The sequence below is a fragment of the Brachyistius frenatus genome, unplaced genomic scaffold (genome assembly GCF_029030835.1).
Source record: "Brachyistius frenatus isolate BFR_SWC_R1_liver_20210118 unplaced genomic scaffold, ASM2903083v1 Contig_144, whole genome shotgun sequence".
NCBI classification, from domain to species: Eukaryota; Metazoa; Chordata; class Actinopteri; family Embiotocidae; genus Brachyistius; species Brachyistius frenatus.
In genome coordinates, this window is record NW_027210743.1 from 601,880 (window position 1) to 617,526 (window position 15,647).

At 43.4% G+C, this 15,647-nt stretch overlaps 1 protein-coding gene across 2 annotated transcripts; it reads right to left on the reverse strand.

Annotated features, from left to right (window-relative positions):
• Positions 1-388: 388 nt before the first annotated feature.
• Positions 389-13,850, reverse strand: mrtfbb (myocardin related transcription factor Bb). 2 transcript variants are annotated; one of them, XM_069715534.1, is made up of 14 exons: positions 13,676-13,850; positions 10,025-10,090; positions 7,851-7,906; positions 7,665-7,740; positions 7,261-7,422; positions 6,629-6,810; positions 6,057-6,203; positions 4,843-5,090; positions 4,400-4,628; positions 3,423-4,289; positions 2,600-2,710; positions 2,306-2,401; positions 2,162-2,222; positions 389-2,070 (listed from the first exon to the last, which is right to left on the reverse strand). In XM_069715534.1, exons 1-14 carry the CDS (start codon positions 13,758-13,760, stop codon positions 1,634-1,636), a joined length of 2,823 nt encoding a protein of 940 aa, XP_069571635.1. In that variant the 5' UTR covers positions 13,761-13,850; the 3' UTR covers positions 389-1,633. The 2 variants fall into 2 exon arrangements, with proteins under 2 accessions (XP_069571635.1, XP_069571636.1); XM_069715535.1 differs by having other exon boundaries at positions 4,400-4,535; positions 13,661-13,850.
• Positions 13,851-15,647: the final 1,797 nt, after the last annotated feature.

Here is a 15,647-nt window from a genome sequence, read left to right on the forward strand (position 1 = left end):
CGACATCCCAAATAATGTCTGTATTTACAAAATGACTGCTTCATTTGTATAAAAGGTAACATAAATACACAATGTGAAAAAAAACAACATACATCATATGCATTCCAACGATTCTGGTGTTGAGCTATTCTAATATAGTAAAAATAAAATCTCATTCCAGCACATATCTCCTTTTAAAAGGGCGACATTAGGATTGTCAAATGAGGCACTAAAATCTGACAGGAAAATAAAAATAAAAATACATTTCGCTTAAATCCTTCTCATAACAAATCCTTCAACATCCAGGTAAGTTTGTCAGCGACGTTCCAGAGACAGACAGTGAATCCCTAATAATTTGAGAAAAGAACACAGTAAATAAATTGGCCTTTACACTCTAACACACCAACCGCATGTTTGTGTAGTAGTGGGTATATTTTCTTCATACCAGAATAAATCTTTTCTGGAAAAGAAAAACTGACAAACCAAAGACTTAGTTTTTGTGCAGCTGATCAAATCAGATGTGGCCAGCAGATGTCACTAAAATACAACCTGACTCCACTGCACGATGGTTACGAGAGTATGAAATGATGGTAAAAGTAAAAGAGTCCTTGGTCATTGTACTTTTTTTGAGTCGGTTGTGTCTGTTGTTACACAGAGATCATGCCACGTGTACATCATTTGTACTTAAATAAACTGCTGATGAAAATCATACTGACCTTTTTAACTATTTGGACCCCTTCAGTGTCAGTCTGCCGGACTTTAAAGCAGTCATAATGTTAAATACTGCAAAGTATTTATCCCTTACTGTGAGTGAGGCTTCTCTATTTTTTTTTTAAGCTCTGTGTTGTTGGTCTTAGTAAACAGTCAGTTCTGCACAGTGTACAGACGCAATATGAGCTGTATCACAGACTGATCTGCACGGTGATAGAAATTACAGAGCTGGCAAAGAGATGAAAACATGTTTACACGAGTGATTTGTAATAAATAGTGAGGCCGGTGTAGTCAGTGCTGCTGGGCCTCATACCTGTCACTGTTGTGCTATCATGTTCATGCTCCCAATTGAGATCTGATTTATGCTTCACAATTCACACCCAGGAAGATGTAGCGGTTGCGTGTTTACAATCTGTTTTGATAGTAATAATCATTCCAAGACAGGGTGGAGTAAATGACAGCCTTCAGCTACATGCAGTATTTGTCAATCAGTTCTGTAACCAGCTTCAGGACGTTTTCCCACTCTTTCCACGCCGAGTGCGACGCTCTACATTCACTGAGATCGGAGGACAAAGAGAAATCAATAACACGAGAACAGACTGATGATAAATCGCTGGCATAACTTGAGATGGAAATCTTAAAAGCTTCTTCCACTTTTAGCTCGAACTGACAGTACCAGTGCCACTTAATCTGTCTCCCCATACAATCAGAGGGTTTAAAGACCTCAAAGGAAGCAATTCAACCACTTTGAAACTGACACGGCATGATTAGATCATTACTGAGCTCATCTATCCATCCAAAAAGCAGAACAGAGCTGCTCAAACCTCCGGCAGCTCTTATTGTCTCATGGCAACCAAAGAAATCTTCCCTTCCACTAAAAAGAAATATTTATCTGAAATGGCCCAACAAGAATGTAAGGTGTAAGAATTCACCTCGACAGCACTCAGTCCCAGTTCAAGTGCAGTTCCTGAGAGTCCAGGAAGTCAGAGGAGAAGACGCCCACTGGCATTGACACGTCCAAAGGGTTAACTCCCTCGGCTGGCACAGACAGAGTGAGGTCCAGCCAGTCCATGTTGTCCATGTTGGTGCTGTGTGTGTCTTCATTAAAGTCCACCTCCATGGCAACCAGAGGTGAATTTAACCCCTCCAGCAGCTTCAGTTTTTGTGGCTCGGTGTCCGGCGTGCCGTCCGGCTGCGTGTCGGAGGTCAGGGCTGCCAAGCCGGTCGAGGGGTCGAGGGGTGCGGCGGGCGGCCGGGCCACCTGGACTAGAGGCGGAGGACGGGACAACGCTGTGCTGATGGGAAGGGTGGTGACACTGGCTGTCACCGGGAGAGGCTTGTCCACGCTGGGAGGATCCTGTCTGATGAAGGGGGAGATCTCTGAAAAAACAAATGCAGAACACGATGGGAGTTAAAACCTCATAACGAGGTGAAGCTCTTCCAAATTACCAGTGCGAAAAAGATTTCCCACCGCCACTCTCGATCAGCACATCAAACAGGTCATCCATGTGCTGGCTGGCTGCAGTGGGACCCTGCAGAGAAACAAAAGACCCTCAAATGTTTTGAATGACAACAAAATGCAAAGGATACGGTTTCATTTCTATTTGATTCTCACCTGAACTGCTGTTAACATGCAGCGCGTCTGTTTAACTGCGTCCTCGTAGCGGGGCGGGTCTTTACACCTCGACACATGGTTTGTGAATTTCGACTCCTGCAGGATTAGAGAAGATTTGCTGAAACGCGGAGGCCGGTCGACAGGAAAAAAAAACAACAGTCCCCTCCACTGAAAAACAGGATACAGCTGACACGAACCATCATTAAAGAGTATGCTATAAAAATAATCAAACCAGGGATCACTTCTAATGTGCTTTACAGGAAAAAGAAAGCAGAAGAGACTTGAATCTTCTACCTTATTGGCAGGTTCTTTAGGGACAGCTTGACAAGAGGAGGATCCTGCAGCGCATCCACTCACTGGGAATGTATTGAGTAAGCTTTGTGCTGTGGTATCCACCCTCCATGTCTGCAGAGAAAATGAGAGAGGTCAGGATGGAGGCGTCGGTGCGATCAGTGTCAGTAAAATCCATCGCACCACACCAAATAATCCATTTAGCTATAAGGAGACTGCTCTGGATCACCTTCTCCAACACAACTGAAATCGAGTTTGATTTGGGCCTTCTGCAGCTGAAGTAGCTCTCCTCTTACGACACCACTGTTTGCAGAGATTTGCAGAGTAGCTCCTCAGTGATGTGTCTGAGTCCAGCTGTGGGTTTTTGTTGCTAATTCGGGCTGCACGTCGGGCTCAAATCAGAGGGATGACAGAGGGCACCGAGGGCACTACGCTCAGCCTTCACTCAGCTGCTGCTCCACTAACCCAGCCTTACACAGGCTTTCTTTTGATGTTGGGGGAAAAAAAAAAAAAAAAAAAAATTCATCACCCCATCAGCTGAGGCCTGTTATTACCGTGGCAACAAAAAAAAGAGGCATTGGCTGTGGTAGTGCGTAGCTGACTGTTAGATGTGATATGTGATATGTTGGGCAGTGCCACTGAAAACACTGCACCACGTTCATGATGTGCAGCTTACCTTTTATTTATTGCACACAAAACTGGAGTTACGATTTCAGGTGCGCACAGGCTTCACGTACGAAATCCAAAACCACCACAAAATCACAGCCAATCGATGACTAATAAGGAGGCAGACCGAGGCAGTCTGCGCAAGCAGTCGTTTTCTTACCGTTGTCACCGGCTGGGTTTGAGTGCTGCATTGCTGCTGTAATGCTGCCGAGGCCTCTGTTTTCTGTGGCACCTGTCCAGAGGTCTGGATGAGGCCCGGGGCTGCGCTGCTAACGGCGGTGTGTAATTTGATGCCTTTGGCGGGCAGCTGGATCGTCACCGCTGAGGCAGGAAGGGATGCGGACAGGAGGATCTGAACTCCGGCCCGGACAGGCTGCAGGGCTTCAGGCTGTGTGATGGTCCGGTGACCGATGATGAATTGATTTGGACTGGTTACATGGCTCTGATCTGCACACTCCTCCTGCTTGACCAACACTGGCAGACCAGGAGAGCTACAGGACACCGAGCCGTTTGACGGGGTCCTGCTTTCCTCTTTCACCTGAAGGGGAGCCAGAGGACTGAAGTGAGGTGGGGAGTCTCCCTGCTGACTCCTTTTCTCCACCTCCAGTTGCATCTTCAGCTCCTCCACCAACCGCTGCTCCTGCTCCAGCTTCCTCATCAGCTCCTCAATCTGAAGCTCCTTCTCGTGGAGACGTTTGTCCTTCTCGGAGTCCCTCTGGTGGGACTTTGTCTCTGTGGGACACTCCTCATGCGGTGCTCTCAGTGGGGAGCTCATGCAGGGAGCAGCAGAAGCTGAAGAATCTACTGTACTAGTGTCCTCTATGCCCAGACTGGACACCTTGGAGGCTATAGGGGACAAAGGCGGGGCCAACTTTATGTTTTCAGACTGTGAGGTTGCCGTCTCCGTGGCAGCAGTGGTCTGCAAATTAGAGTTCTCCTGATACAACTTCAGCCTCTCGATCAGCTCTGTCTTGGTCCCAGAAACAGGCAGTGATCGGAGTTTTAGCTCCATTTTCAGCTCAGCAACCTGTAAAGACAAAAGGATAAAAACAAAAATGTTGCTTTTCCACCGCTGCGGCATTCGTACATAAACATACATAAATACAGTCAGACTGTGTGCAGGCTGCAGTGTGTCACCTTCATCTCGTCCAGATTAGCTGGTAAATGATCCGGCTTGCGGTTGGTCTGAGTGTGGTGAAGCTGCACGGGGGCAGACGCAGTGTTTCCACTCAGAGCAACGCTGGAACAGCTGGTTTGTGCCTCAGTTGTTGGCCTGTTGTAAGAAGACGGCAGGAAAAGGGAGTATAGCTCAGAGACAGAATCTGTTGTCCATTTTTCACAATGAACAGCGATTTTTTTAGGGAAGCTGTGGGCAGGAAACACAAAGCAATAGAGACAAAAAGCGGCTGTGGGTAAAGAGACATGACAGTAAACACACTCTATGAGACAAGGTGTGAACTTTAGATTGGGTTTTAAAATGGATATCAAAATAATAATTGGTGGTAGTGGTGATAACTGTGTGGATGAGAATAATCCTGGCTGTAATTAAGGGAAGCATTTGTTGCTGAGCAGAAACATACTTGAGTGTGGCCGGTAGGACGGCCTGGTAGTTGTACTGCTGCTGTTGCTGACTGAGGATCTGGAGCTGCAGGAACTGCTGCTGCTGCTGCAGGAGGCGGGCGTAAGCAGAGTCCATCGGCATTTCACTTAGCTCTAGCTTCTGGTCCGGCGGAATGTACTGGTGGTACTTCAACTTTTTCACCCGTGGCTTGGGCTCTTTGCTCTTTTTGCTGCGGATTTTATCGGCCGGTAGCTTGGCCAGAGTCTGCTGCAGGGTACAACACAGTAAAAGGGGGCATGTAAAACTGGACAGGACCATCTGGAGGATATTCGATCCCTGTGACTGATCTCAGTCCAGTTTATCGGGGAATACAGGTTGCATTGCCAGGACCAACACTTCAAGGCTTGGAAGTGATGCTGTATTTTTCTATAGCCGGTTGGATCGGCAGGATGAGGAAACGGGTAGTGGAAATGTGACCCTTATTGTTTTACCACCTGCAATTACAGGATATACAGTAGTACACATGAAAATTGCTATGCATAAGAGCGGGCGGGTTCTAGCTACGAAACAAGAAACTCCGGCACACGTTTGTCAAAGTCATTCCTCTATCGTATTTCAAGGAAGGGACACTTCATCTTGTTCTCAGAGAATAACTGGATGGTGATAAATGCACAAGTTATTGCCTCACTCCCGTTCTTTGATATTTGGCTTACATTTGAGAAAGCCTGAGTGAGGAGGGCCGGTCTGTCATTTGACCCTAATTGAAGAAAACCTTCTGCTGGTGCAGATTTAAGCCCTTGGATGCGTGAAATGGTTTTAAACGCTGTTGTTCTTTGACCTGCGTTTGACTGCGGCTGAACGCTGACTCGTCGTCCATCCCTAAAACTGATGTGATTTTCAGTATGACAAAACGCAAACTCTGACACCGTCTCTCTCAGCCCAGCAAACAAAAACACAACACAACACAACACAACACAACACAACACAACACAACACAACACAACACAACACAACACAACACAACACAACACAACACAACACAACACAACACAACACAACACAACACAACACAACACAACACAACACAACACAGTCAATAAATCAGAAAGAAAGAAAGCTCAGTCATTGACCCAGAGGTCAACGCCATAACAGCTCGTTATAAACTTAATAAACAAACCTTCTTTTGAAAAGCTTTTTAAAGTTTGAAATGAGCTGTTTAAAAACTCATCTCACCTTCACAAGAACTGGCCCTGGTGTGACACTGGGGACAACCGAGGTGATAGACTGAGGTACAGCTGCCTGCTGGTTGCTCTGTTGCTCGCTGCTGGAGACGAGATTGGCTGACTCTGATGCAGACTGTGAGTTGGGTGGTGGCGAGCGCTAAGAAAAGCAAAGACCGAGAGAAATTCCATCATCTTCTCAGTAAGAACAGTGAAGCTGCTTCGCCTGCTAACTATTAAGAGGAAGAAAAGAAAAGAAAAGGAAAGGCACCTCGACTGGAACAATACGACTAAAAATAGTTAAATAAACACGAAGAATTTAAAATGAGAACAATCTGTTTCGATGAATTACGATGAATACATGAAACATGGTTAGGTCACTGTGTGCGTATATAGTGAACTATGTTTTTTTTTCTCATTTAAAAATGGCATAATATTATCGATACATATGGTAATACTAAAAAAATAAAAATAAAGAAGTTTCACAACACACAAACTGATGCGATAACTTGCTTGGCTTGTTTGTCTTTCTGCCACCGGCAGTTCCTGTTTTATTAAATGTAATGATTGGAGGTGTTGGTGTACCTGCATGGGAGTGTTTACGTCAGAGGATGTAGAAGTGGCCTCAGTGCCTCCAGACTCCCGCGGAGAGGCCGAGGTGGAGCTGGGAGATTGTTGTCTGGCAGGATGTTGTGGTGATAATGCATCACTGCTGTCCTCATCAAAGTTGTACACATCTGGTGTCTCAGAAGGGTTTTCCTTCCCACCTATGGTGCCAGCAGCATAAGTAAGCAGAAACCAGTTGTTACTTATTTCATTACATTACATTACATTTCATTTAGCTGACGCTTTCATCCAAAGCGACTGACGATAAGTGCATTTCAGGGATAAGTAAAAAAAAAAAGAAGCATTTTCCAAACTGAATTTTGTAGGAATTTTGAGTGAATGCTGCTCTGATAATATCAATCTTTCATGATTACAAAATGAAAACGTAAATTATTAGTAGCTGCAGTCCGCATGCAATACATGCATATAATAAAAGCTTGTGATATTGCTCAAGTGTGCAAGCATGCTAATTTGCTAATCTGCAGGCTTTTATCTTCTCAAACAAAAGTGTAATAACAATAATGAATACAAATATGTCTAATGCTCTTGACTTAACTTTGACCGTCTGTCACTGAGTGGTGAACTGATATATAATGGTGTAGAGTATCTACCCTTGACGGTCTCTTCGACGGTGGAGTCAACAGGCAGGATGTTCTTCTCCACCAGCTCCATTGGTCCAGGCCGCAGGGCAATTTTCTCGTTGAGATCATCCGCCAGTCGGGCCCTCTTCAGCTTCATCTGTGTGGCCTGCAGTGAGGGCTCTGCCTGCGTCTCTGATAAACACAGAGAAGATCTTCATCTATGACCTGGCCGGCATTACTGAGTCGCTCAGCTGCTTTGTCACTGTGACTCACCACAGGCTCAGCCAGAACTCTCACAAGTCTGTCAGCCTTGATGCCATTTATGTGGTTATAACTTTGTAAAACAAGCAGGCAATGAGAGCAGATAGATGGATAAGCACCGTATTCATCTCTCTTATCTGTTACTCAGTAAGAACATACAGGAGGATGATTACCTTGTAGGATGTGCATACGGACCAATTCAGAGCGCTCAGGTCTTCTGCAGAGTTTGTGCTTCAAGAAGTTCCCAGTCTGTAAAAAATAACAATAGTTTAGCCCATATATTCTGGAGACATCGTTTAGATGTAGAAAAACTGAGTCATGATCAGCAGCAGGGTTGATGACATTAGTTAATGTCTTACCCTGGCTCTCTCCAGGCTGCGAATCTGCTCGTGAAAGGCAGCAGGTGTTTTCAGAGCTGTGAGAAGATAAAACCATCAAATTTCTTGGTCAACACATTATATGTATTACATGTATTTCCACTCACAAACAAAATGTTTCTTCCATTCTTAAATACATGATATATAACCCTGTTTCCAAAAAAGTTCCTGACCTGTCACTCAAATTGCAGCATCAGGAAACGAAAAACATGACAAAGGAGACCCCGAACTGTTGAGCAGCTGAAATCCTATATCAGGCAAGAATGGGACCATATTTTACTTACAAAACTCAACAGCAAGTGCTCTCCTCAGTTCCCAGTTGTCAAAAGCAGAGGTGATACAACACAGTGGTAAACATGCCACTGTTCAAACCTTTTTGGTTGTAAGTCTTTTCTCTTCTTTCTTTTTCCAAAGGGAATTCTCTTTGTCTGGTTTTGATGTTACAAAGTACTTTCATGTAGCCAGCTATGTATTGATAACAGTCACTTTTATAACAACAGAAAGGACGGTGTCACAACTTAAGTGTTATACTGTAAAAAAAAAAACCAACTGTATTTCTACTGTACATACTCTTGGTAACGGAAGAAGCAGTTTAAAGTGATTAAGTTGATTCTTCTTCTTCTTCTTCAAAAAAGAGATGTCTTTTTTGCATCGTTTATGTTAATGTATAAACAAATCAATATAAACTGCATGAGCTTCATTTCAGGATTTATATTGTACTCATCTTGAATATGAAAAAACTTGATTCCACACCAACTCAAACACTGAGTAATCCATTTTTCATTTCATTGTTTTCACGTTTCTGGTCTGCATGAGTGTGGAATTATTAAGCAGGAGCTCGTGGGAGACAAACAGGAAGTGTCGGATCTACTGACACAAACAAAGAGGTTGTTCCGTGCAGAGAGTTACTCTTTGATCTCTCAGAATAAACTCATCCTACTTCAGTCGAGGTCTGGCTCACTAACTAGTCACCTCTGCTACGATGAGCTTTGTTTGGTTTAAAGATACAGTTGCCGGGAGGTGGGGAGGTGGTGGGGGGGCTCCGAGGAGTGTGTCAGAGGCGCAAAGCAAAACATTCCTGCTCATCATGCAAACCTCACTGCATACCTATCATAAGCCTATAAGTGTAGCGGCAGCAGAGTGCTGCACAGTGGAGAACGGCCGGGGAGGTTTGTGTGCAGGCTACGCTTGGCCAGGCCGCACAGGAGGTGACTGACCTCCACTGAAGGCCCAGTCGATGACTCATGTGGCTGCGTGGAGCCAGAGGACCTTAAAAATCAAACCACAGGAGGCCTCTCAGGACAGAACAGAAGAGTCTTTTTCCACCTTTCCAGCTATCAGCAGGATTCTGTCACACTTTCAGCTTGTCTTTTATCGGCTGTTCTCTAAAACACAATGTTCACTCTGGGGAGGTTGCACAGGGACTGAGTCTGCTTCAACCTTTGTCATATCAAAGGATATGGATGTGGATGGCATTGAAGAGGAGCTTTAGGTTTGGCACCATGTCTGCTGCTTAACTGTGTTAAGTCTTACGTACGATGATGCAACTGTTAGCAATGAACCTCACTATTTATAGAAGATCTATGTGCAGATATTGCAATTAAATAACTAATTTAACTCTGTGAAGCAGTTTGATGTGCAAGTGTAACCTCTTCAAAGCAAAAGCCCAAACGGGACAGTGTATGCTAATCTTTTAATACAATAGAAGTAGCAATACTGCGCAATAAAACAAAGTCACTGCAAGTACATGTTCTACATTCAGAATTTGACTTAAACCTGCAATAACAGATTTTTTTATGGTCATTGGAGGAATGGAAATAAATAGTGAACTCTACATTGACATATCTTCATCTTTTATGTTGAACACTTGCTTGTTTACACTTATACAAGTTAACATTAGCATTTATTTGAAGTCATATTTCGGCAATATAAGTCCATCATTCATTCTCTTTTAGCTCTGATTTTGGTCTCCACCAACTCTAGGTTTAGTCACTAACAGTTTGTTTGGTCCTGAGCAAGTAGTGGGTTTTTAACAACTGAAAACGATGCCATTAGAGTGATGAGAATGAAGTCGAGTTTGGTCTTTACTGTTTGCATTTCCGAAGGTGCTTTTCAAGCTAATGGATGAAAGTTGTAATTGACATATCAATACTCACGCGGCATGATGCCTTGCTCCACGAGCTGCTCCCGACTTCTCCTCTGCTGCAGACAGAGCTGGAGGACTGCGAGAGAGCAGATACACAGAGGTTAGAGTTAAACTTTCCGAGCCAACTCCACTGAGTCACCTCACATTCATCTCTGGCTTTAAACTGTGAAACCTGCAAGACTTCAAATGAAACAAGCTACTTATTATTTCTCAATCAACATGCGACCCTTAGCTCTCAGGTTCACCACCACAGACATTTTATTCCCTTCCTGTAAGGGTTTTAGCCGGGGTTGTTAAGAGTACCACACGTTTTACAAACAGTGTGATTGGCCGCGGGCCTTCCCAATGAGAGGCAATATCTGTGCGTGGTTTGCAAATGCACGGAGGAAACAAAGTAACTACAGAGCAGGACGCAAAACAGATAAAAGAGGGATTAATGTCAGGGCTGCAGTCACGATAAGGAGCAAAACTAGAGCGGGTCGTGACACTGCAAGAAGCCAAGTGAGTCTAATAAATTGTTTTCAAAATGTAATCTTGCGTAATCTTGGATAAGCAGTGATCAGTTTTGGTACTGTGGAACATCAAAGACAAGACGGTTGAGTCTGCAATGAGCATGCAAGCACCACATACAGCACTTGGATGGTCCTCGCTGTCATTTTCCCAAGAATATAAACTGGTGTAAGATCCTAATTTAAACATGTATAAACAAGTGAGCGTGGACTTGTTATTTCAGGAGAATAACACAGTTCAGTGCACATAAAAAAAAACAGTTTGAAGAGTAGGCGATGGGTGATGGTGATGAATGAGGCGGCGGTGTGAGGTACATGAGGCCCTCATCATCACCAGTGTAGTGGTGAGAAGTCGGCTTAGCTACATTTATACAGTGGCTTGGGGGAAACAGCTCCCACTCACACACACACACACACACACACACACACACACACACACACACACACACACACACACACACACACACACACACACACACACACACACACACACACACACACACACACACACACACACACACACACACACACAACATCAGACCTGCTCAACTCTCCTGGGAAAGGCACAGCGTCTGAACAGGCCTCTGTGACTCACTCCAGCAAAAATAAACCGGGCAGCTGTGAGAACAAGGCCTGGGAACCATGCAATTTGGGGGTATTTAAGGGGGTGGGATCTCCAGTTGTACACAGGGCCGAGGGGACGCTCACGGGCTTCTACTGTTGGGCAAAGGGAACACAGAGTGACGAGAGCCGAGGCAAAGGGTGGGAGGCTGAATCCACTCTCACAGCCGCCCGTCAACTGTGGGACAGAGAACACAGTGTGCCTGCTCCGCCTGCTGTGTTTCCTATTACAAACCCAGGCCAGGGGGGGTTTCGGTCAGCTTCAGACAGATCATACTAGGAGATTGTTAAAAAAGAAAAGAAATCAGCGTTGGTTTGCCTCCATATTTAGATCCACTGTGACTTGGAAAGAATGCCACAAGCAAGAAAATTTATGAGCGCATACTACTACATATCAATAATATCAAAAGCTGCCTTCCAGCGCCAGGAGAGAGTGCAGGGTTTAATTTGAGCATCACTACGGGGGTACAACTCAGGCCCGGGGTGCTCCTCATCACTCTGAGTCATCTTGTGTTCAACCTGAACCCTGGCTAACCCCTCAGTGATGCAAACTGGCTCCGCACTCCTGCTCACCAGCAAAGCATAAACAGAGGTGGTGAAGGAACACAGAGAGAGGGCTCTGCTGAAATCCTTGTCTACTGATGTAATCTCTAATCTCATACCCGTGTTGTTCTCAGCACGTCGTTCCTGGAGATCTCCCAACAGGCCTTTTTATTTTATTTGACTATTTCTGTTTTTAAGGAAACAGTACATATAAAACTGGTAGAAGCAGAGAAAGCTGAATTTAGTTTAGAAATAGACTGACTGGGTTATGTTGACTTTGCTGTCATAAATACCAAAGACTCTAAACAGGATCCAATTTGAGCAAAGATTTAGCAATCTACAACCAGAGATAGACTAAAACAATAAATATACACATAATATTGGTTTATCACAAATATAATTTGCGTGCGCAGCAGCTGATTCAGTCAGATTTTCCTTTACTGCTTTCATGTTTGGTAAAAGTTTACCTGAACTTAATTTAACTGAACGACTGTGTTGTATTGTAAAAAGATTTAAGGACACAATGACCCCATCAGCTGACTTCAGTCAACAGAAATTGCAGTAACATTAATGCAGCTGACCTGAAGTATCAAACTGATTTTAAATGAAATACACAACTCCTAATTTTATCCTACAGTTCAACAAAGCAGAAAACTGACCAGCAAGGCTTCGGCACTACAAATGAAATGATCGTTACATAACTGATAAGAATGACTGGAAGGGAAGATTTGTCTCTTTAATACGGAGTTTTTAACACTTTATAATTATCATCTTATTCTTCCCAAAACAGCCTAAAATAAATCCAGATGGAAAGTGATGAGAAAACACGTGTTTCCTTCCTCGTGAGTGGACGCGTCCTCCAACTCTGTGTTGACAAGCTTTCATGGTTTGCTTAGAAATAATTATATTTAGTCGGGCTCTTGAATAATCATTTGTTAACATTGAGCTTAAATGTTTGACGTGCAAATCTGTCTTCATAATGGAAATTAACTCGTATATAGCTTACTTCCACATATCCAGTATTTATCATTGGAGTGTGATGTATCTTCTTACAACAGTAAAATATTATATGCATTATCACTTTTGCAAAGTGATAAGCTTAAAACATCTTTTTGACAAAGTTCACAATTAGTGGAAGCCTGAAAGAAACTTCGTTTTCATTTGCAGTTTCCTGTGCTAAATATTTCCCTGACATTCATATTTTAATGAGTTTGTTTTTTCTTTTTTGTGCTTGTAAAATGTACTGGGACCTTGCTACATGGTGAGTTTGCATTCAAAATAACAATTGAATTGAATTAAATCCAAAGCAAAAATAAATATCACAAAATGCACCGGAGATACCTTAATTAAACTTGGTGACTGGCAAATATGTTCCACAAATATGCCTGCACAGATGTTATATTAACTTAACCAAAATGTAGTATAGATACCAAACACCAGTAACAAGACAGCTGTGTTGTGTTTTATTACTGGAGGCTTGGTCCGATCAAAAGAATTTCCTGCTGATGGCTATAAACCAGGAAGATTAAAACTATTTAAATGATTATCAGAATCTTGATCAGCAGCATATCTGACCATTACATTTCATTTGGATGACACTCATTGTGTGCACGTACTGTACCTTACAAGAATGAAGTCATGCTTATATCACGTGACAGAAAACCATAACAGTACATCGACAGAGTGCCAAGCAAACACAGCCAACATAAACTGACAGGGTTTCTTTCTTAACTTTCTATATTTCTCAGTCTCCTCTAAGAACGATGCTTAGCATGAATCATGGTGATGATCTCTCCTGTCATTTCCTGTTAGGGCTGCGTCTATATCACTTCACCCCCCCACACACACGCACCACTGCTGCTAGCATCAGTAAAGATTAACAAGAGTAATAAACGGGACTTTGCGTTATGTCACAATAGAAACACAGCCAAGGAGTGCATGCAGGTTAGACAAGAGGACGAAAGAGAAAGCACCTGATTTGAATTTACCCCTGCAGATGGAGGGGGTCTCCACATCGAGGCAGGCCATGGAGGACAGTGGTGGTGTGCTTGGTGGCCAGGTCTGGAGTCCCATGGAGTGATGAGGCCAGTGGAGAACGTGGGATTCAAGGAGAGGAAGAAAAGAGCCAGCTCTGAGCGAACGACAGCTGGCTCGCTCTCACTTCGTCTCTCTGCTGGCCTCAACGGAGAAAGTTTGAGTGTGTGTGTGTGTGTGTGTGTGTGTGTGTGTGTGTGTGTGTGTGTGTGTGTGTGTGTGTGTGTGTAAGTACGTGTGAGTGCTCAGTCAACGTCAGGAGGAGGGAACACAGTGCTGCTCATATTAACCCTTGCTGGGTCACTTTGCTCTACTCACAGAGCAAAGCAGAAAACCGCAGGGACATTTGAATTCTATTGTGAATATAAAACAACAATCAATATTTCTTGTTTTGAGGAAATTAACTCAGCAGGGGACAAAATCATTTGCTGGTAACTAATAGAAAGCCGATCAAACCAGGCTGTTGGGACTATTGACTGGGCACAACTCCATGACAAACAGCAACAGTGTTTTTTATTTGTGTGGAGATTTTTGTAGCACAAATTAACAATGACGGGAGGACACTTACTGGGTGTTTAGGGACTTGGATGCTTATCTTGAAACATTTTTTAATTATTAGTAATGAGTTTTCATTGTTATTTTCCATTGCGTTGCCACTGATTTATAGCAGTCAATGTCATCTTAGCTCTTATGTTGATTTCCAAGAAATCTAACTAGTGTGTGACTTAATTCAAAAATGTAACGAGAAACATCAGCACTAAACCGGAGAGGTGTATAGATATTCAAAGACAGGACAAAGAAGAGCAAAAAATGCTGTGGCTAATCCAAACAACATGCTCAGTCGAGGACCACCATGTTGGTTAGATGCCGTCCATGACAACAAACACGCTAACAGGAAATGAGATAAAAGGGAATTACACTAATTGTGGTGAGTTCTGTGTGTCTCACTGGATCCAGGAAGGTTGGTTGTAAAATATATCAGAGGTACAGAGCAGACATGTGATCCCGAAGAAGATCAGATGTCAAGGTGAAGCTGCAGAGACGGGGTGCCCTCAGTCCTCCTGTGTCTGAACAATGCATGCTGGGTCGGACTGAACTGCTGTGTTCTGGATTAAAAAATGTGGGATCAAAAAAATATGCATGTCAAGCAGTGAGGGACACAGGAAACATGGCGTTGATAAAGTAAACAGGATTGGTCCAGGCACAACATGTTATGACAGCTTACCGATGGGGTTGAATGATGGTGAGCAATAAGACGATGAGAAATTTGGGAGAGTAGAAGAGGGAGTTTTAGGAATGTGGAAAAATATCATCTTGCGTGTCACATCTTCCGTAAATAAGAGTTTGAATTTCCTACGTCTGCTGGCCACAGATACAAAACAACAGATTTTATGAACGCCTCATACACCTGTTTGGTCCCACAATCAACACCTTTCCCCTGCATTGAAGTCTGCTCTCAAACTCCCACACAGTCACGAACAACGCTGTTTCTAATCATCAGTAACAATTAAAAAGTCTAATCGCTGGTCTTTAACCGCACGTTATCTCAAGATGTTTTCCATTTGGCAAAAAACAAACAAACTCCGAAGCAATACAATAATAAATATCTCATCTGTATTCAGATCATCCCTTTCAAAGACAATCTACAGTTTTGAATATTTATAGCACTGCAACAATTTCACTATGATTGTTGTTACCAGTCATTTTAGCCAGATGATTGTCTCACTCGTTACATTACTACGTCCGTCTGTTTCCCATTGACCAGATGGTTTCACTAACTTACGACTTCATCATTATACATTTAGAATGTCGTGAATGAGTTTGCAGGTGCAGTTACTGAGCGTTTGATTCATGATGCACGTTGATGTCGACAAGGTACCATGCAAGTACGACATGATTAAAGATACATTATTCATTGTTGAACTT